Source organism: Sturnus vulgaris, chromosome Z, assembly GCF_052056855.1.
Source record: "Sturnus vulgaris isolate bStuVul1 chromosome Z, bStuVul1.hap1, whole genome shotgun sequence".
Taxonomy (NCBI): Eukaryota; Metazoa; Chordata; class Aves; order Passeriformes; family Sturnidae; genus Sturnus; species Sturnus vulgaris.
In genome coordinates this window covers 42,001,547-42,022,975 of record NC_142283.1, presented here as the reverse complement: position 1 = coordinate 42,022,975, position 21,429 = coordinate 42,001,547, and the positions used below count along the sequence as shown (strand labels likewise).

The 21,429-nt window shown below is 38.1% G+C and overlaps 1 protein-coding gene across 1 annotated transcript in view; it reads left to right on the top strand.

Annotated features, from left to right (window-relative positions):
* LRRC2 (leucine rich repeat containing 2) overlaps nucleotides 1-21,429 on the top strand; it is an 83,589-nt gene that overhangs the window by 10,677 nt on the left and 51,483 nt on the right. The window contains exons 2-3 of the mRNA XM_088157009.1: nucleotides 5,958-6,103; nucleotides 17,591-17,801. Of these exons, the coding sequence (XP_088013135.1) occupies nucleotides 5,958-6,103; nucleotides 17,591-17,801 (357 nt within the window). The remainder of the gene's footprint in view (nucleotides 1-5,957; nucleotides 6,104-17,590; nucleotides 17,802-21,429) is intronic.

Here is a 21,429-nt window from a genome sequence, read left to right as displayed (position 1 = left end):
TTACCTAAAAAATATTTTCTTAAATGTAGAGTGTAGCTGCTTCTGAAGGGATAGTCTTAGAATAGCTAGGGAAAAAAAAAAGTATCCTGAATGGCCAGCTTTCTTTCTGAGCTAATCATTACAAAGAAGACAAGATCAGCTTGACTTCCCAGTATGTTGCCTTTTAAGGATATTGATTAAGCTCTTGCAGATAACTTCTTGGGAGGTGTAAATAGCTAGGGATAAGATTATTTGCTTCCTTAGATACACACAGAGACCTAGTTTCTCCATATATGTTTCCTTTGTGAATGACATTGCCTTCGTTTTGTGTTCCTGATTCTCTTTTCCCCTGGGAAGGTCTGTACATTAATTATCATATGTTACTGGATAGCCTTGTTTTATCATCTATCTCACAAATAACTCAAAAGACTGATAAATGTTATAATCTGAGAAAGGTGTGCTGATGATCTACAGCATAATTTAGACATGGATGCTACTCAGGTCAAGATGACTTTAAGTGGCAAACAGTGCAGTTATGCAGTAGGGTCTTGTGAATGCAGGTCATGACTGCTTTTATGGTCACGACTTGTCCTTAATGAAAGCACCGTTGCCTGTTTCTTGGGTAAGAAATAGTTTTTTGTTTTTCACTTGCTGCCGTATGGGTGGGTCAGATAATCCTCACAAGTGTGACAAAAGCCTTTCCTTAGCGATCCTGTGTACGTATGGGATGAGAAAGAAGCAATGCTATATACAAAATGATGGGGAAGTTGGAAGTGGAGAGGATGCTGCAGGATGTACAGACTTGGGTCAATAACTGTATGACTGCTTTGAGCAGAGCAGTCAGACAAGGTGACCTCTAGAGACCCTTTCTAACTTTGCTGTGGTTTCTGACAATGGACAAAATAATAACAGTGATTACCTGTGAATAACCTGAGTCTAGGAGGAAACATAGCTGTGTTCCTAGTTGAAGGGAAGAAGTTAGAAAGAAGTGTATTATTGAGACTTTTCTCTATCCCAATGTAGCAGCTTACCACCTGTGAATAATAGATGATAGCTTTGAGTTTTCCTCTACAGGCCTAATCTGATGTTTGGAAGAAAGAAACTACTGTGCGTGAATTTGAACATGTATTTCTAGAAATCGAAATCATTACTTCTTCTGTCATAAATTCTTGCTATGCATGAGTAGGTATCATGAAGAATCTATACTTAGTATCAGTTACGCCTAGCTTTAGTCAGTTTTCCTTTCTGGGGAAACATCTCATCAGGAAAATGGTGGTGTCTGAATTTTGGCATATACGCATTCTGCCTTCATGCTTGATACTTCATGCTCATTTTTTTGACAAGGATATAGGATAAAGCAACAGCCCTGTGAAGATTGCTAGGTGACCTTTTCAGAGTTGTAGATGTCAAAAAGCATTTCACATTTGTCCATTTGTCCTGATGCATATTTCTAGAGCCTTAGTCATCTTGTAATCTGATCAGGATTTGTGGCTTTGCTCCTTCTAAAGAGATGAATTCGGAGGCGTTGTGATGGACAGCTCTCACCTCCCGTCCAAGCTCCTCCTCTGCTTGCTTTTACTATAGAAGAAAGCCCCAAAATGCCTTGTAACTTAGTGCAATATGTGGATAAAAGCTATATATGGATTACAGCAATATGTGGATAAAATGAACTTTTCCAACTTAGTGTTTAATAAATCAGTGTCTCGATAAAGAACGGATGACTTAACCTGTGAGATGGAAAGGTGAGAAAAAAGTCAAGGAAAAGGAGCACTTTCACAGTATATTCAGAGTCTGTGTTGATTAAGGCCATCTAGTTCCAGCAGAGGTCAAGTGTCCAGCTGCAACTTCACTGTCTTGCAACAATTCAGCTTCTGCAATAGCCTTTCGACCAAAACACACTTCTATGTATTGGTCTATTAAAATGAATTACACCCTGCAGAGTGACTGCTGGTCTGCAGTTACTGTGAGGGTTGAAGTCCTTGTCACTGGGTTTCTTTCTCCTGTAAGCAGAGGTGAACATTTTATTTTATGAGGTAAATGGTTCCTGTAAATTAGTAGTGAATATGTTTTAGAAGGACAAACCTTTCCACAGGAAATAAGGTCACTATTTTAATTACACTGTTTTAATGGGGTTTTGACTAGGCTGTTGTCAGCTGTTAGTTCCAAATAGGTTATGAACTATTTTTGCCTCATTTTCAGTGCTAGCAAAGATAAACAAGCAATACATGCAGCTTTATGAACAACAAAGATAACATTTTATATAAACATCCTAAGATACAGAAGGCTATGTAAATAGAATGGTACTGGTCTCTGACCAGTTTCTGAGCCAGTACTTGTTGGTATTTGAAAGGGCCTTTCTTACTGAGGTGACTAATAAGGTGAGCAGGTAGGTACCTTTGCTCTGGATGTACCTATGCATAATTCTTTTTAGACCATACTGTGCACTTTCCAGAGGACATGAGGGTATTTTCTTGGCTAGAATAAATTACTCCTTTATGTGTTATGTACTACAGAGGGATGTGTAGGTGAAAGGGGGTGAAAGAGAAAAGGGACAGTTGCAAAGTTACAAGGGAAAAAATACAGAGGGGAGAATAATTTCCCCTTTGTCCTCCAGGACAGGAGGGCAGGAGGACAGATAATAAATAGCCCCAGCTGAAGGACACAATGCTTGGAAAGAATGATCACAGTAGCATCTATAGCTATTTGAGCACAGTAGCACAATGATCACATCTGAGGAAAAAATTATAGATATGAGCTTGAAAACACACAAAAAAGGGAGGATTACTCTTTAACTGATAAGTAGATGGTCAAGCAGGGTTTTCTTCTACTGTTTTGTTTTTTTTTTCTTCCCCCTAAACTTATAAATGGTATAATAAATGTGTTCTCTAATGAAACCTCACACAAAGTTCAAATAACTGACTTTCCTCTGTTGGTAATCTAGTTACATTTCATGAGAGCCAGTATATTGTGATGATTGTACCCCCACCAGTGACTCTGAGCAAGAAAGTATAGCTCCACATCTTTATCAATATTTGTTTATGTACTTATATTAGAGATTAAGTACATGACTAATTTCCTATGTTGGTGCTGAGCATAGGTAAGATTGGTAAGGAACACCATTTTGTAAGTCATGCTGTATTTCACACAGAGAATCATAGAATGGCTTGGGTTGAATAGGACCTTAAAGATCATCCAGTTCCAGAACAGGGATACCTTTCATTGGGCTGGGTTGCTCAGACCCCCATCCAGCCTGGTCTGGAGCACAGATAGGTAATTCTCAGCTTCTCTGGGCAACATGTTCCAGTGCCTCACCACCCTCACTGTAAAGAATATCTTCAGAATATTTAATCTAAACTATGTCTTTCCTTTTGAGTTCAGCTGAAGCTATATCTTCCAGTTTCAATTCCCCTTGTCTTATCATTGCATGTTCTCTCCACCTTTCTTGTAGGCTCCTTCAGGTACTGGACAGTTGCAATTACCCCAAAGCCTTCTCTCCTTCAGGCTGAACAATCCCAATTCTCACAGTCTCTGTGAGATTTTCCATCCTTGTAATCGTCCTTGTGGTCCTTCTCTAGACTAGCTCCAACAGGTCCATGTCTTTCCTGTGCTCAGGAACATAGAGGAGGATGCAGCACTTCAAGTTGGATCCTCATGAGAGTGGAGTAGAAGGGCAGAATCCCCTCCCTCCCCTGCTGCCCACGCTGCTTTGGATGCAGCCCAGGACACGTTTGGCTTTCTGGGCTGGAGTGCCCATGGCTGGGTCATGTCCAGCCTCTCACCCACCAGCACCCCCAAATCCTTCTCCCCAGGGCTGCTCTGATCTGTTCATCCCCAGCCTGTGTTTTAAGGGGCTGTCCTGACCCAGGTACAGCACCTTGCACTTGGTCTTCTTGCACTTAGTGTAGAAAGTTGTACTTGTGCCAATTGGGGAGTGGGAAAGTAAGTGGGAAATTCCCATAGGCCCACTCCTCAAGGTTGTCCAGGTCCCTCTGGATGACATCCATCTTTCAGGTGTGTGAACAGCACCACTCAGTCTGGTGTCCTCTACAGTTTTGCTGAGGGTGAACTTGATTCTTCATAAATGAAGGTACTGACCAGTACTGGTGCCAATACAGACTCCTACAGGACACCACTTGTCACTGATGCCCATCAGGACTCTGAGCCATTGACCACTACTCTCTGGATGTGACTGTCCAGCCAATTCCTTATCTATCCAACAGTCCACTTTTCAAACTCATGTGTCATCAAACTAGAGAGAAAAACATTGTGGAGGACTGTGTCAAAGGCTTTACAGATAAATTATATCTGTCACCCTTCACTTGTCCACTGGTGTAGTCACTCCTTCCCAGAAGGCCACTGGGTTGGTCAGGCAGGGCTTGCCCTTGGTGAAGCCCTGATGACTATCCCAAATCATCTTCCTGTTCTCTTGTGTCTTAGCATAGCTTGTAGGAGGATCTGTTCCAGGACCTTCCCAGGCACAGAGATGAGGCTAAGAGTTTGGTAATGCCCAAGGTTTTCCTTTCTAACCTTTTTAAAGATGGGTGCAGCGTTTACCTCTTTCCACTCACCAGGAACTTCCCTTGAACTTCTATGTCTCTCCAGATATCAGGGAGATTGGCTTGTCAACTGCCTCAGTCAGTTCCCTCAGAACTCTGATATGCATCTCATCAGGCCCCAAAAACTTACATATGTTCAAGTTCCTCAGATGGTCATGAACCTGATCTTGTAGGAAGGAGTTTTCTATTCCAGTCCAGATCCTGCAGTCCTCTCAGCCAGGAAGGGTGGGAAAAGAGGTTGCCATTAAAGAATGAGTAACTAAGCTTTGTCCTTGTCCAGTGCTATCAGTTTTCCAGCATTTTATATCAGAGGAGGTACATATCGTTTGACCTTCCTTTTCTGGCTGACACCAGTTTTTAACTGCATGGAACCTGATACACTGATACCAAGCCTTTGACTGTTGGAAAGTGTTTCCATATGAGTTGTGGATTAGGAATGGTATTCCCCAGTTTAGTGTTCCTACTCAAAACACACCAGACAATGTGCTGCTCTCTCACTGACTGCCTTCCCCTGTAGCAAGATCAAGAGAAGAATGGAAAACACAGAAAGGTAAAGATCATGGGTTGGGATAACAATGATTTAGTGGAAACAGCAATGAAATTAAAAAAAAACCCCAGCAACAAGAATTTTAATAACAGCATAGGGGACAGGTGAAAGATTCACATGTGATTGCTCATTATTACCTGGCACTATCTAACTGTGCCTTCCAGTAAACTGAAAAAGGCAGGTGTGACTGCCTCACCACATGCTGAGGTCAATAACCACGGGGTCCTGGCCATGGCCCTCCTGGCTGCTGCAGGAGGTTGACTGGCCAAAATAAAGACAGTGGGGACCATGAAACCTTCCCTATGTCTCTGCCTTGGGTAAATTTTTTTGTGTGTTATGGGGCTGGTCTTTCAATGCCTTACACAGATAAGAACATACTTATGGGAATACTAGAATTTCACAAATTCCATTGAAATAGGATAGCTTAAGATCATAAAGATCAATATACAACAACTCCAGATGAAGTGCTTTTGCATGATTTAAAATGAATACATTCTTTATGAGCATTCATTTTAATATTAGTCACAGAAATTATTAAAAATGCAAAGCCTTGAAAGCTATTTTCATCAGTGTTACTTAATCAAACCTGTATTTTTTTGCAACTCTGTCTTTATCTTGAAAAGGAAAAGATGTAAGGAATACAAAAAATTCAACGTGTAGCTGTTGCCATGGATTTTATGTAGAAGTCAATTGTGTGCCACATTGATTACTGTCAGCACAAAACCCTAGATAAATTGGGTAAGATGGAAAACATACAATGTTAATATTTCTTATGACTTCAGCTCTTTCCTGTAGATACTTGTAATGAAACTTGGTAGTTTGGATCTTTATTTTTCTCATTATTCCTTTTCTGAAGAGTTGGCTTATTCTTGCAGGAGAAGCTTAATGTCAACAATATGGGGCATCAGGTGATAATATTTGACTTTTCTGTCATAAGAGGACTGTGGGAAACTCGAGTTAAGAAGAACAAAGAACGTCAGAGGAAGGAGAAAGAAAGATTAGAACAAAGTGCATTGGAGAAGTAAGACAACTTTTGTGTTGCTCATTTTGACCAAATCTGTTCTTATTATCCACTAACATTACCATATACTAAATATAATAAATAGAAATATATATAATAAATATTATGAATATACTAAATAATAATTGTTGGTTATTAATATTTGTTTGAGTTTGATTTCAATGAAATCTTATGATAGTAAGATAAATGTAGCACAAACAATACTTGTGTTTCATTAGTTTCTGCTCTTTCTTATGTAGATGGTGATATATTAATGATATATTTTATTGTTCATCATAGACATAAATATAAGTGAAAAATGACATCTATTTTTACCTTTCTATTTCTCATATGCTGCCAAAAAGTATGGATTATTAATTATAGAATTTGTAAACACATGCTCTTAAGTTTCAGTACTAAGAAATACTTTAAGTCTTTTTGTCGTGTTGACAGGAGAAAGAAAGGAGTTAAACTAGTGGACACATTCAATTGCTTCTGCTTACTTAATAGCAAAGAGAATAAGAATTGTTAGGCTATTTTTTCTTGTCAGGGTATTAAAGAAGGCGTTGATGATAATGCTTACACTCAATGATAATTTTATTGTTTTTATTTTATTGAATTTATTTTTTCTTTAAACAATATTTTGCTTCCCATATAATACTGTTAAATATTAAACTGTGTTGGCAAGTTTGGAAACTTATGACTTAATCAATTTCCTCCCTCTGAGAAGACAAAAAAGTAGGAATCACTTTTTATATTGAAAATTAAATGCACAGGGTTAAAGAGTCTAAGAAGATAATTGCATTGAACCTTTGTGTGGTGTCTCACCACTCTCAGGATACCCCCACTAGTAGATTCTCACTGCCAGTGCAGCTACACTGAAAACATAGCAGCTGGTCTAAGAGGAGACCAGGACAATACAAAGTCTCACTGTCCTTTCTGTGGGACCTTTCTCTTCGAAACAGCCATAGCAGCAGCCTTGCTTTTCCCATCTCCACCAAATCTTACATTAAAAACTGTAATCTTGACCAAAAAAGAAGGAAAAAAGAAACAAGAAGTTCACCCTTCAGATTGAATTCTCCAGCAAGATTTCTTTTTGGTGTAAGCTGTGTCCTGGTTTCAGCTAGGATAATTAGTTTTCTTCTTAGTAACTGGTACAGTGCTGTGTTTTGGATTTAGTATGAGAATAATGTTGATAATGCACTGTTGTTTGGATTGTTGCTAAGCAGTGCTTATGCTAAGTAAAGGAGTTTTCAGCCCCTCTCCTAGTGAGGGGCTGAAAAAAAAGCTGGCAGGGAGCACAGCCAGGATAGATGACCTGAACGTGATATTCTATACCATAGAACTTTATTCTCACTATAAAAATTGGTGGAATTGGCCAGAGGTGAGTGATTGTTTCTCAGGAATCAACTAGGAGTGGATCAGCAGGTTGTGAGCAGTTGTATTCGGCATAATTTGTTTCTCTTGGGTTTTCTTTCCAGCTTATTATTATTATTATTATTATTATTATTATTATTATTATTATTATATTATATTATTTTACTTTGTTTCTATTATTAAGCTATCCTTAACTCAATGCAGAAGTGTTACTATTTTTTTCAGAATCTCCCACCAATCCTGCCAGGGGTTTGGGGAGCAAATGTCTGTGTGGTACTTGGTTGCCATCTGGGCTTCAACCATGACAGCTGAGAGATGGATGTTTGCTGTTCCCTTATGGTAGAAAACACAGTTGAAAGGATTTGGGATCAAACTTGATCAAACCTTATTTCTATCCTAAAGTGGACAATAAGTCAACATCCCCCTGCCACTTTGTTTTTTTTGGTTTTGGTTTTCTGTGGTGCAGAAGATAACTTTTGAGTTCATGAGTACAAAAGCAAATGATGCATGATAAGTTCTCCCAGCAAGAGGAAAGAGGATAGCCTTATGTCCTTTAAGGTAGTTAATTTGAGCTCCCATGGCTTTTGTCAGTAGCAGATGTTAAGAACAAGTTCTTACAGTGACTTGTATTTTCCATGAAAGCAAGGCATTCTCCCTGTTTTTTCTGCCTGTGCTTAGTTGTTGTAGGCACACTTCCATCTGAAAGAGTGGAGCTTCACTGCTTTTTCTGGCTTTTTTCCATAAATATGTCTAAATTAATTTTCTTCCCATACCACTTCCCATACCATAGGAAATTTGAAATATAATGAACAGAAACAAAAGTTCCCTGGTGCACTTGTTGCATGTGCAAAGGATTTTTGTTATCTTCCTTTAAATTGCAGTTTGCAAATTGTACTTTGTATAGCTGTGTGTCTTCATGCACTCAGATTGCCTTCCAGTTAGTTCTACTTTTAGAGCTCCTGGAAAAAAAGGAGGAAATACATTAGACTTTGTCTCCTGAACATGAGTAATCAGTATTACACTCACTGAAAAAAATGGCAAAGTTCATGTTCATTCTCATGGTGCAAACTTTATAGAATGGTCAAAGCTGATAGAATAATGGTCAAAGTAATAAGAATATTAGTAATAAAGTGCCAAATTCAGTTAAAAGAAAATCCTCTTTGTTTTATGAGGTGTGCAGTGACCACTGGCATTTAGGTCCTAAATGTCAGCTCACAAGTTATTTCTTAAGTGCTTTTCAGTGCTCTCAAATGTTGGACCAAAAAAAATTGAGAAAACTTTGCTGGCTTTTAACTTGAAAATATAAATAAAATTGTATGTCTAATTAAATAATAGAAATAATATTTCCGTGTATAAATACATTTCATTATTTTATGGAGTTCTGCATTGACTAAATTCAGGTATCATACCCAGGGATTAAAATTTTATTATTGTCTGATAGGTCCACTGAAATCAATGCAAGTTCACACTCTGCCACAGTAAGAAAGTATTTTGGAAGTATTTTGATCCAAAATGATAATTCCCAGAAGACATTTAGAGATAGCACTTTCCTGAAATGAGGACTGCATCCTAGCATTTAGGATTCTAGATATTTACTTTGGCCAGAAGTCAGAGTGAATTCCTAAGCAGGGTTGAAAATAATAAAGTTTCTCTGCAAATACAGTCATGCAACAGGGTTTGGAAACTGGCCTTTGGAGCTGCTTTATTTTTCTTTTTTTTCTTTCTTTTTTTTTTTTTAACAAAACCCACTTTTTCTCAAAGAGGTTGTAATTTGCTAATGCCTTTGGGATTGTGCAATTCCTTTATATGCTATGTTACTCTGTAAAATGACCTGATAATATGCAGTGAAATGTAGTATGTGTTATTTGAGGACAAACTTCCAGTTAACCTCTAGGGAACTTAGCTTGCCTTGGGGCAAAGTAATTTGGTTCGTGCAGCCTCATTGAACTGCAAGTTGTAAGACAATTTTTGACTGAAGATTTTCTTAAGAGGAAAATCTCACAAATGATTGTAAAGCTTCAGCGGTGCATTAATGGTGAGGTCTTGTAAAGATTTGTTTACAAGGCAGATGTTTAAGCAGCTGGCCAGTGAAAGCTGATTCTGGACAACCAGCTACTGAGAATAGTGGCCTTCTGATGTACTGGTATAAGACAATTTTTTTTGGTGGATTTGATTCAGTCCTCTTTTTCCTCTTTGTTTTTGTGGGACTGTGAAAGTATGACAGTTTAAAGAATACACGTAAAACAGCAACTCAATATAAAAGAAAAAGTAGTGGGACAGTGTTGGATAGGTTTATTTTCATTTTATGTCATGTTATTGATCCTGTCAGACAAGCCCATTTGAAATCTCCCATAGGATATGAACCACAAACTGTTACAAAAAGTGTGCACTGTCCTGATATTTCCTATATGTTTATGAAAGTGCATATTGTGGAAATAAGTTTGTGTTTATAGCACTGTTTTAGATTTAATCCTCTAGATTCCAGCAGTGGTGAACAATCTTTTATTGTTACCCAAAACCCTGAATGCTGTCAGATGACCTTGATGTGGTATGATTTTTCACATTGAGGTTTCTTTATTACTTGTTTTCATTTTTTTTCTTTTTCTTTTTTTTTTTTTTTTTTTTTTGAGGGAAAGAGTGAAAGTTTACAGTTAGATTTTTTTTTGAGGGATTGCAACATCTTTGTCATTTGTGTGAAAAGCAGGTAAGAATCTGAAGGCTAACAAATTAAGCATTCAAGTGAGGAAACGCCAGAGCTATTTGCCCAGATTAGTTATCTAAATCTTTGCTATGAAATGGCAAAGTCTCCTCTGTCTACCAACAAACATGCAGCAAAAATAAAAGTTTGTTCAGCTAACAAAAATTTCTCCAAAAATGTCTTCTCAAAGTCTGGTTAATTAAACATGCATGTATTACTTTTTGAATTATATACTCCCTGAATATTAAAAGTAAAAAGCAACAAGAAAACTACATTTTGCAGGCTGACTTTTTTCCCTTAGAGGTTACATGTTTGTTTAATAAAAAAGATTTGTCTCTATCTCTCTGTCAAACTTCAGTGTTATAACTCTATTTGTACCTGAACTGAGATTTTATTTGTTATGTTTATCTTTATTCTCCTACTCAATACCCAATGCAGAACTTTTCCCAAGCTAGTCAAAAACTGAAGCTGAGAGTCCTTTGGCTCCAAACACAAATTATAGTCGACAATTTTGGTTTAGATCTGCAGCACTAATAAATATATTAAGTTATTTGCCTTTGTTTGTAGGCAGTTGTGCGTACAGACCATGTGTCTAAAGTAATGCACAGAAGAGCATTGTAAGATAAAAGCCAATGTTCAGCCACAAGCCTTTAAAATGCATGGAAGAGCCTGGCAGTGATACTGAAATTGAATCAATCCAATTGAATTTGAAGCAAATGTTCTCATCCATCAGGAATATTATTCTGGGCTGAGCTCCAGTTTTACTGTGATATGCTTCTAAAAATTCTATAGGATTATTTAATGATCCTGCATGGCTACTGATTCTGATTTAACCATTGCTCAAGAGTTCTAAACTGGTGTCATCATGCAACGTCCCAGTCAGTTCTTGTGTCCTGCTTTAGAGGAAATAGTGCCATCTAACAAAACTTCATTTCCTTACCTAGGAATCACAGCTTTTCCCCAAGATCTTCCAGTCAGACATTGAACAGAGGGTATCTGCTGAAGGAAGAACAATTGCAAGAAACCCAGTTACTCCTCATTTGCTTTGATAGCTCTGAAATCCCTACCAATGCACACTTCTTTTCCAACTGGTTGCTCCTTTGAAAAGTCTAACCACTGAGTTTATTGTAGGATAACTCTTTGCATCAGGTTGATTACATCCATAATTTTTTTTGAGAAAATAGAATTTCAAGCAGGGAACTCCCACATCCTTGAAAAGAAATATGTATAATAATAATAATAAAAAATGTATGCTGTGAATCTTTTTTCTGAAGGTATACTCCAGTAGTGAAGTAATATTTGGGAAATGATTACCTGAGGAGGAATACAGCACTAACCAAAATGAAAATACTTGAATCTTCTATTTCCCTGCTGATCTTGTTTCGTAACTATATGGTCCTGGAAGCTTACTGAAAAAAGGCAATATATTGGAAAATAACTTGCCAGAGTAAAATTCCTCTATACCACATCTGCCTTAGTGACAGGTGTGCTTTTGTGTTACAGGTATATAGGTATGAAACATGGCTTTTTTTTTTTACAAACATAAGCAGCATAAGCATAAGCATAAGCAGCATGCAACCAGACTTTTTAAAAATTAGTAGAACTATTTGAATGATTGAAGAGGAAATATTGTAATAGATAGCTGAGTTGGAATCTTAGACCTCATTTGGGCCCTTTGTCCAAGAAGAATTTTTTTTGTGTTCATACTCCCACCTAAATGAAGCTTGACTTTACTATCTCAAATTTTCTTACTACTGAAAATAATTGTTGTTTCTTTAATCTGACTTCAACAGTTTGATCAAGGCCTAGATGAAGATGAAAATATTTTATTGTTAAATAGTATTAAAAAGACATGAACTTCAGGAGAGCTGTGGTTTTGTAACTTATTTGTCATATGTGGAAGTATGTTTCTGGAATATCAGGAGTCTTTAAAGTGTCAAGACCAGAAATTTAATTTTTCTAAAAGTATATTAGTATTTGAAAGATTATTTTGTTTGTGTGGATATTATTTTTCTTTTTGCTTCACTGATTTAGATACTTTTCTTTTAGACATCTTTCCTGAAGATTCATGTACTAGCCTCCAGATATGACAAACATGGTGGAAATTCTGTCTAATTTGATGATTATCACCAAATGAAGGCTTAAAAAGGTCTTTATTTTCATAATCATCCCTTAAAAAGTACCATCATCTCAAGTTTTTGACAACAACAGAGCAGAATGACAACGAAGTAGCCAAATAGATCCCTTTGGTTTGATCTGAACTGAACCTGCAAATTTACAGCCTTGCCGTCTTTTGTTGATGATACACACTGGCTTGATATAAGTTGTAACTCCAGGCCAGTAAGGCTCATAGTGATTAATTTGGGTAGTGTGTAACTGGAGGGTCCAGCCAGGTGTTGTAAATTATTAGACCCTTTGCCCCTTGGAAATACAATGTTTTCATTCTGAGATGTACTGTACAAAATTATGCACTTTTGTTGCTCCATTATTAATTCACCTTCCATCTATTCTAAGTATGTTTGTACACAATACTTGCATTCTTTAAAAGCCTAACAGAGCACATTACCATAACTTAATGTATGAATAAAGAAGAAATTTTACACAGGATTTCCATATCTGTATGCAATATACATGTTGAATTCCCTGGTAGGTTTACTTCTTAACCTCTGTCTTTCTTCTAAGGTAAATATTTCACTGACTGATTTGCTTAACAGCCTTTTTTTGTTATATGTGTTTTATTTTACTTGGCTAGCAACGACCTCCTAAGTTTTGTGTTTTGCACATGCAAAACCATTTTTTATACTCCTTGTTTTGAGAGAGTAAAATTTTAGATCTGAGCCCTCTACTCTAGTGTTCCTGGGATCTACCTGACAGAGCCCGTGCTGATGAGCAGTAATGCAGCTTACTTTTTATTGACTTAGACTTTTTGACCTCTTCTTTCTTTTGTTTAAGTTTCTGACATTCTTAGAATTTATACTGTGAGGAATGAGTCAGCTATTTTTGGGCTTGAAAGAAGAGCAGTGAATACAAAACCTGCCCCTTTTGTAGGCAAGTTTTTTTAGTGCAGTAAATTATGCACTGAGTGAAATATCTATTGCTTTGATAGAAAATGAAGGAATTCCAAGGAAATGACAGGGCAGTAATGCAGAATAAAGCTTCACAGAAGGGCAGAAAAGCTCTATGTGGAGGACTGGAGAATGTGAGAAATAGCAGCACAGCAGTGGTAAGTAAAATTTGGAATATTTTAGAAAAAAAGAATTCTAGGTGTTTGATCCTATGGTCCTTATGGCTCCTGCCTTTTAATTTTTCAGATAATTTTGTTCTCTTCCTTGAAATTCAGTTAACACCTTCACACCTTCCCCTTACCACTTCACTTCCTAGCCTTACAGAGCTTTTATAGCTATATAGCTATACTCACTGGTACACAGGTTTTGGAACAAGATATGAGTAGGTGGTTTGGGACTGTTTATTTTTCCTTATAGTATATGAAGATATTGTTTTGTAGCTTTTCCCAGCAATCTCTTGCTATTGCAATATCCACACTCTGCTGTGTTGGCAGTTTTTGGGGCACAAATGACAGACTGAATAGTTAAGATCAACACTAAAAATGGAATTGGCTCATGTGTCAAAGCGTCTGAAAGGTTTTTGAACTATCATGCCTGCTGATATGGAAAACTGTCATCTATGCACTCCTAGACTGCAGCTGGTGGGGATACCCTTAGTAGAGCTGCTTAGTGAAATCAAGTGTTTGCATATCTTTCCCTTTGCAATAGAAAATTTAGAAATATTAGCTACAGCTTGTTGACATATCACAGTGTGGGCTAAGGAGCTGTATCTGCTTTAACTTATTTTCTTGTCTTTGTCATATCAAATAAACTCAGACAAGATTTGTGGAGATATTGTGCATAGTTGGTGGACTCTTCCTTGACTGTGCTAACACATTTAGTCCACACTAGGGACTCCCTGGGCTGAATGCTTTTCTGTCTGCCCAGTATATTTTTTCTTAATTCACTTACATATCAGAGCTTGCTGTGATATTAAATATTCCACAATGCAGTACATTCTGAGAGAAACTGGGAGATTTATTTCAAATATATTTTAGTATTCTCACACCTCTCCTATTGATACTTTTAATACCAGGAATTATTCCAGATGTTGATTTGTGAGGTGCATTCTGATCTCTCTAATGAAAACTGAAGCCAAGAATGAGTAACATTTCTGGAGCTATCAATAACTTCTATAACTATTCCTTTATTGCTCCTTTCATATTTTGAGAAGTTTTTGTTCCCACCATCTCTATGAAGCTTCCTTCATCTGATATGCTACAAATCCTTTTTCTACTCATTTGTATACCTGCAATAACTTTTTTTGCTTTTTTGGTGTTTATCAGAGCTCATGTTTCTTTCTATTTTTTTTTCATTTGAAGAAAAATGCAATTTTATCTTTTAAAAAATATATATGTAATTTTTGAAACTAGGAATAAAAAGATCCTTACTATCTTTTTACTGGAATATACTTAGTCTGAGTTTGTGCTGTCTTCATATAGTCTGTCAAAACTTTATCCAGTGAGCTACCTTTTAACCAACCTCCCTGTTAATTCACCTCCTGAAATATTTGTAGAAGGTGCTTTTCTGTACTTTTCATTTTTTTTCATTTATAAGAATGTCGCTTAGGAATACATTGCAGTCATTATTACAGAAGGGGTTTTCTGCAGTTCTCTTATGTTCCATGTATAGTGTGCTGCTCCTTGAAACTCACCTCTGGTGGTCCCTCAGGCTTGCTCCTCTGATAAATGGTTATATGTATTTTCCAAAAGTGTAGAAAATGCCTGCAGTGTGCCCATGTGCTCTGAGTCTTTGCCATTGCTGTCCTCTCTGCTTCCAAGTCTCTCTAAAATCCCCTGAGATTTCTCTAAGTGCCACAATATATACATTGTCTGTCTCAATACTCTTCTATCTAGTCTCTAAAGACTTATTTTGATAGCATTAAGTGAACTATGACTTTTAATCCGTGCTACTGTATTTCCATAAGAGTACTCTGCAATGCAGTTCCATACCTTGTTACGGGTGCCCAAAATTTATTAATTTCAACAAGATTTTGGGACATGCTTCTTGTACCTAAGTTTTTAACTAGTTTCTTGTATGTGGCTTAAACCCAGACATTCTGGTTTTAATCCTGACAAATCTGGGGGGCTTTTTTGGTGGAGCCATGGCACTGGTGGATATGGGCAAAGCGGTTAATATCATCTACCTGGGCTTAATGCAAAGTGTTCAATGCTGTCTCACATGACATGGTTGATCTAAATAGGGGGTCATGGATTTGATGGGTGGAGTGCCTGGTGGATAAAGACCTGGCTGGATGGCCACATGCAGAATATTATGGCAAATAGATCAATGACCAAGAGGAAACCAATGATGGGTGGTGTCCCTCAGGGGTGTTGGGGCTGATGCTGCTCAGCACATTTGCTATGGTGACATGGACACTGGGATTGAGGGCACCTTCAGCAATTCACTGAAAACACCAAGCTGTGTGATGCAGTCATGGTGGAGGGAAGGGATGCCATCCAGAGAGACCTTGACAGACTTGAGAAGAGGTTTTGTGCAAAACTCATGAAATTCAACGAAGTGGAATGAAAGGACTTACACCTGGGTTGAGGAGATCCCAGACATATTTACAGGCTGGGGATAGAATTGATCGAGAGCAGCCCTGAGGAGAAGAACTTGTGGGTGATATTTGACAAAAAAAGAAACATGAGCCAGCCATATGTGTTCACAGCCCAGAAAGCAACTGCGTGCTGGGCTGCATCAAAAGCAGGTCAAGGGAGGTGATTCCATGCCTCTGCTCTGCTCTTGTGAGACTCCACATCCAGCTGTGGTGCCCCCAAAATAAAAACAACATGGAACTGTTTGAGCAAGTCCAGAGGAGGCCATGAAGTTGATAAGAGGACTGGAGCATCCCCCTTAGGAAGACAGGCTGAGAAAACTTGGGTGGTTCAGCCTTTAGAAGAGAATGTTGCTTGGACATTTCATGGCATTCTTCCAGTATCTGGAGAGGGGCTACAAGGAAGGCAGAAAGAGTCTCTTTGTCAGGAACTGTAGTGACAAGGGAGGAGGGCTTCAGACTGAAAGAGAGTAGGTTTAGATTATTAGCTATTAGGAAGAAATTCTTTGCTGTGAGGGTGATGAGGCACTGAAACAAGCTGCTCAGAGAAGCCGTGGAAGCCCCATCCCTGGAAGTGTTTGAGCTAATTTGTGGCTGAGGAGAGAACTTGAGCAACCTGGTCTAGTGGAAGGTGTCCCTACCTGTGGCAGTGGGATTGGAACTAGATGATCTTCAGCTCTCTTCCAACACAAATAATCTATGATTCTGTGGTTCTGTTTCATGCAACATTTTTTTAACATCTTAGCATTGTAGAGAAGGATTCCATGATTAAGTGGTAATACATGTAAAGGTTTTGTTACTTCTTATTTGAGCTTTATAAACTAGCATGTGTTTGTCTTTCTAGGACATGACATATTTACTTTCTCTAGGGGTACTTTATCCTGAACTTTGTGTCCTTCTTCATTTCTTCCTTCCATTTTCTTCAATCCTTTATATTCAGGTTTCTATCTGAGGATGGAGATGGCATGAATGAGTCTTATGTACCACAGGATATAGAATTCAAAGTGTGAGGTCAGATTTATGATACAAGGGGCTCAGTAGAGCTTTATTTTGGTGTAAGGAAGGCTTGCTTCTGTTAATCAACCAGTTCTTTAATTGACTAAGATGAACTAACTAAAAGCATGAGCTTTTGAGAATGCTTAATTATGTTAAATTGAATTTGCACCTGAAGTTATATGAGAAAAAGCCTGCCTTGGAGGTGATGTAAAAGTTACACTGAAACTGAATCTGAAATCAGTTGGCATGTGATAGCTTTGACCTTTGCCTTCTAAGAAGATATTGGTGTAAAAATTAAAATAAATCATTATACTTGAACAAGAAAGGGTAGGGAAAAAAAGCACTTCTTACCTTTATTTCCCAAAGCAAATGTTTTCATATATCACCAGGTACTTGATTTTGTTTATGCATATAACTTGTTCTGTGAGAATATATTTCCTATCCTATCAAATTAAAGGGTAAAGTTTTTGCTCTTTTCAGTTTGCTCAGTCTCCAATTTTCTGTTGTTCTCTGGGTGTTACTATATAGTTTTGTAGTCAGTGGATGAAATCCTGATCACTTAAAATCTATACGTATGTGCAGAAAATCTTAGTGTATCTCTAGGAAATGCATGCTTTCTTAAAATATATATATACACATATATATGTAAATAGCCAATACCTTAGATGAATAATAATATTTCGTTAAGTTCTTCTGCAAATACAGATGAAGCTTTAGAACTTACCTGCCATATTTTTTTAGCTGATTCACATAAACATTTTTTGGAACTGTTTCAGGATAAAACAGGAATGGAATTTGATACTAGAGTGCCGTAAGAAAGGTATCCCTCAATCAAAATACCTCAAGAATGGCTTTGTAGACATCACTGAGAAGAACCTGGACACTCCTGGAAAGACTCCTCAGCTCAAGAAGAGTCACGCCTTGTCAGATGGAGTAAATAAGGAACAAAATAAGTTTATTTTTCAGCTTTCTGGAGAGCAGTGGACGGTAAATATAACGGAAAATATGTTTCTGTTGGTGAAGAGTTTGGGTGGCTTAGGCCGTATGTTTTAAACCCCCTTTTTTATGGCAAATGCATATGAAATTGAGATGCTTTTTCACAATGTTAGAAGTGATCAAAGTATTTTTTACCTCAGCCTGAACTAGTGGTTTAGTTTTCAGGTGTGTGTATTTTAAATTCTCTGCTGCTATATGTAATTTATCCCTTTTAATAATTTTGGTATGGGCAATAATATTGCAATAAGATCTGTTTCTATAAAATTCCCCAATGGGTGAAGAGAGATGAAAATAATATTTGTTGGCTTATTGCTGTCTTCTACTAATCAGAGATCTGTATTCTTGCTCTAATGGTGTGATCACACTTTTGCAAGCTCTGCTCAGCTTAAAACTGATACTAGCATCAATCCACAAGGGTCTTACTGAAAAAAAGCACATTGGACTTGCAGATATATTTGATGTGAAATAGCAGTTTGCAGATAAGATGTAAGTGCTGGCTTGAAATTGAGCAAGTGGTGGGTTAGAGTTGGTCTGAAACTTTCTGAAGTTGGAAAAGCTTTAATTGAAGTATGTTTGGAGAAACACTACTTAATTAATGATAATGTGAAATTAAAATTTTTAATTTCATATAGTATTTTCATTCCAAAAAATATAAGTCAAAACACTAATAAAAAAGCTAGAATTATTTCTAGCTGAAGTGTGACATTACCTTAGATTTGATCTTGAATCTGATGATATTTTCTTTTTCAGTTTTCTTCTTTTTTCTTGCTTTAAGTTCCCTCTGAATAAACATACAATATTTGAAATTTCTGGACTATATAAAACCCTGGTTCCCATTCAGCTCTACTAAGGAGACTTTCTTGAACTGATACCTCTCATTGATCTGGTTAGACTGGTTGTTGGGGAGCTATCACATCTCTTCATTCAAGAACTTAGGATTTTGAAAATGATGTTTAAGATGTGTTGTCAAAAACCTTAATTTAGAGGTACTTTTGAAAAAAATAAGAGAGATTACAGCTCCTTAGACACTGTTATAGTGGCAACTGCAAATATCCTTAATGCATCAGGGTGCAGGTTTGCATAATTAAACTTTTCTCTTGCTTATTATCTTTTGCCAAACTATTAAAATTTTGCTATGTCACCGCAAGCTAGGCTTTACATTAGGGGGCAAAGTCAAACACACGTTTTGTTCTGTTTTCCAGAATATTTAATTTTCATTTATATTCTGAAAAATCCCACTTAAGAGAAATTGGTGTACTGTTAATGGTGTACATTATGCCACTTTGGGCAGTACATTCCTGGCCACCATGAGTTTTGATATCCTGGCCTCCTTTTATGACCAGGTGACCCACCTGGTGGATGCAGGAGAGGCTGTGGATGTTGTCTATTCTGACTTCAGGCAGCCTTGTGACACTGTCTCCCACAGCACACTGCTGGAAAAGCTGCAGCCCATGGCTTGGACAGGAGCACTCTGTGCTGGGTTAGGAACTGGCTGGATGGCTGAGCCCAGAGAGTGCTGGTGGGCAGTGCTGCATCCAGCTGGGCATCAGTCCCCAGAGGTGTCCCTCAGGGGTCTGTGATGGGCCAGTCCTGTTCAATATTTTTATTGGTGACATGGATGAGGGGATTGAGTCTTTCATCAGTAAATTTGTGGATGACACTAAGCTGGGAGCGTGTGTTGATCTGTTGGAGGGTAGGGGGGCTCTGCAGAGAGACTTGGAATGCTTGGATGGATGGGCAGAGTCCAATGGGATCAAGTCCAAGTGCTGAGTCCTGCATTTTGGCCACAATAACCCCTGCAGTGCTATAGGCTGGGGACAGTGTGGCTGGACAGTGCCCAGGCAGAAAGGGACCTGGGGGTTCTGGTTGGCAGCTGGCTGGACATGAGCCAGCAGTGTGTCCTGGTGGCCAAGAAGGCCAATGGCATCCTGGCCTGTGTCAGGAATAGTGTGGCCAGCAGGAGCAGGGAGGTCACTGGTGATGCCACACCTCGAGTGCTGTGTCCAGTTCTGGCCCCTCAGTTTAGGAAGGACCTTGAGACGCTTGAGCATGTCCAGAGGAGACAACAAGGCTGGAGAGGGGCTTGGAACACAAACCCTGTGAGGAATGGCTGAGGGAGCTGGGGTTGTTTGGCCTGGAGAAAAGGAGACTCAGGGGTGAACTCATCACTCTCTGCAACTTCCTAAAAGGTGGCTGTAGCCAGGTGGGGGTTGGTCTCTTTCACCAGGCAACAACTGACAGAACCAGGGGACAGAGTTCTAAGCTGCACCAAGGGAAATATAGGTTGAATATTAGGAAAAAGTTTTTTACAGAAAGATTAATTATGTATTGAAATTGTACTGGTAAGATGGTAGAGTCACCATCCCTGGATGTGTTTAAAAAAAAGATTGGATGAGGCACGTGATGCCATGGCTTACTGAGGTGTTAGGGCATGGGTTCAGTGTGTCCATATCAAACATCCATCAAGTCTTATTGTCCAGCTCTAGCCTAGCTGAAGTGGGTTTCCTTTTTCAACAACAAACTGTGACATATTTCAGATGTCTGCAGACAAAGATACAGTCACAGCTGATTTATTTAGAGATCAAAATTGAAATGTGTCTAACAGCTGACAATTATTTTAAAATTGTGAAAACTTATTTGACACAGTTCTGAAAGAAGTGTATATCCACTTACTGCAAAAATTATAAAGTTTTCATCTGTCATACAAATCATGCCACTTATTTTGCTTTCTAAAATCTGAACTTCTGAATGCTTCTGAACCCAAGACAGAATCAGATACTATAGTCTTTTCCCCTATTATTTTCTCACAAAAGAGAATATTCACATTTAAGCAAAATGAATTTTCAGACTATAAAGTCAGCGCTGCACAGTCTGGCAATCTGTACTTGAATAAAATCTGTGGACATATGACAGTTTTCTCAGAGAAGTCCATATGTTATGTAGCTGAGAGCTGTGGGTCAATTGTGGTTTACGTTTTTTGGATATGTTTTGCACACAAATACATCTATGAGTTGAAAGTTTCGGTGATTAAGCACCCAGGGACTTGGAGGAGTCAGAATTGGGATTACCTGTGCAGATTTATAGGCACATATCCAGCTGGATTTGCTGTTGATTGGCCACTTACCATTGGCAGCAGCAAAGAGCACAGTCCTGTAAGGTATCCATTTGGGGATGTGCTGCTGAATCTTCTATCTTCCTTTTAGCTGATAAGTATTTCTATTATGTTTCCCCTTTTCTCTCATCAATGAAGCAGTAATATATCCTCCAGACAGTTGATAGCTAAATCTGAGTAGGTTGTTGGTGTGACTTAGAGGTTTAATTTTGAGAACAAGGCTTGCTTCTGAGCTATACCATTTCTTTTTATGGATGCTGGGAAGCTAAGTCTCACATAGGAGTAATCCCCAGTATAGAGATGTGGCTTTAACATGTCCTTTTTATAGGTCTCAATGTCAGAGTGCCCAGGCTGTCTAGATGGTAAAAATGTAGCCTTTTTAGAAAGAAGCTTCTGCTTTGTGCTCCATATTCATATAGCATCTGCCTTACTGATTCTGATTGTTGAGTAGGAGGTTAAAAAGGGTTTTTTTTAAACACTCTATGATGGAGTCACGGTATTGTTTAG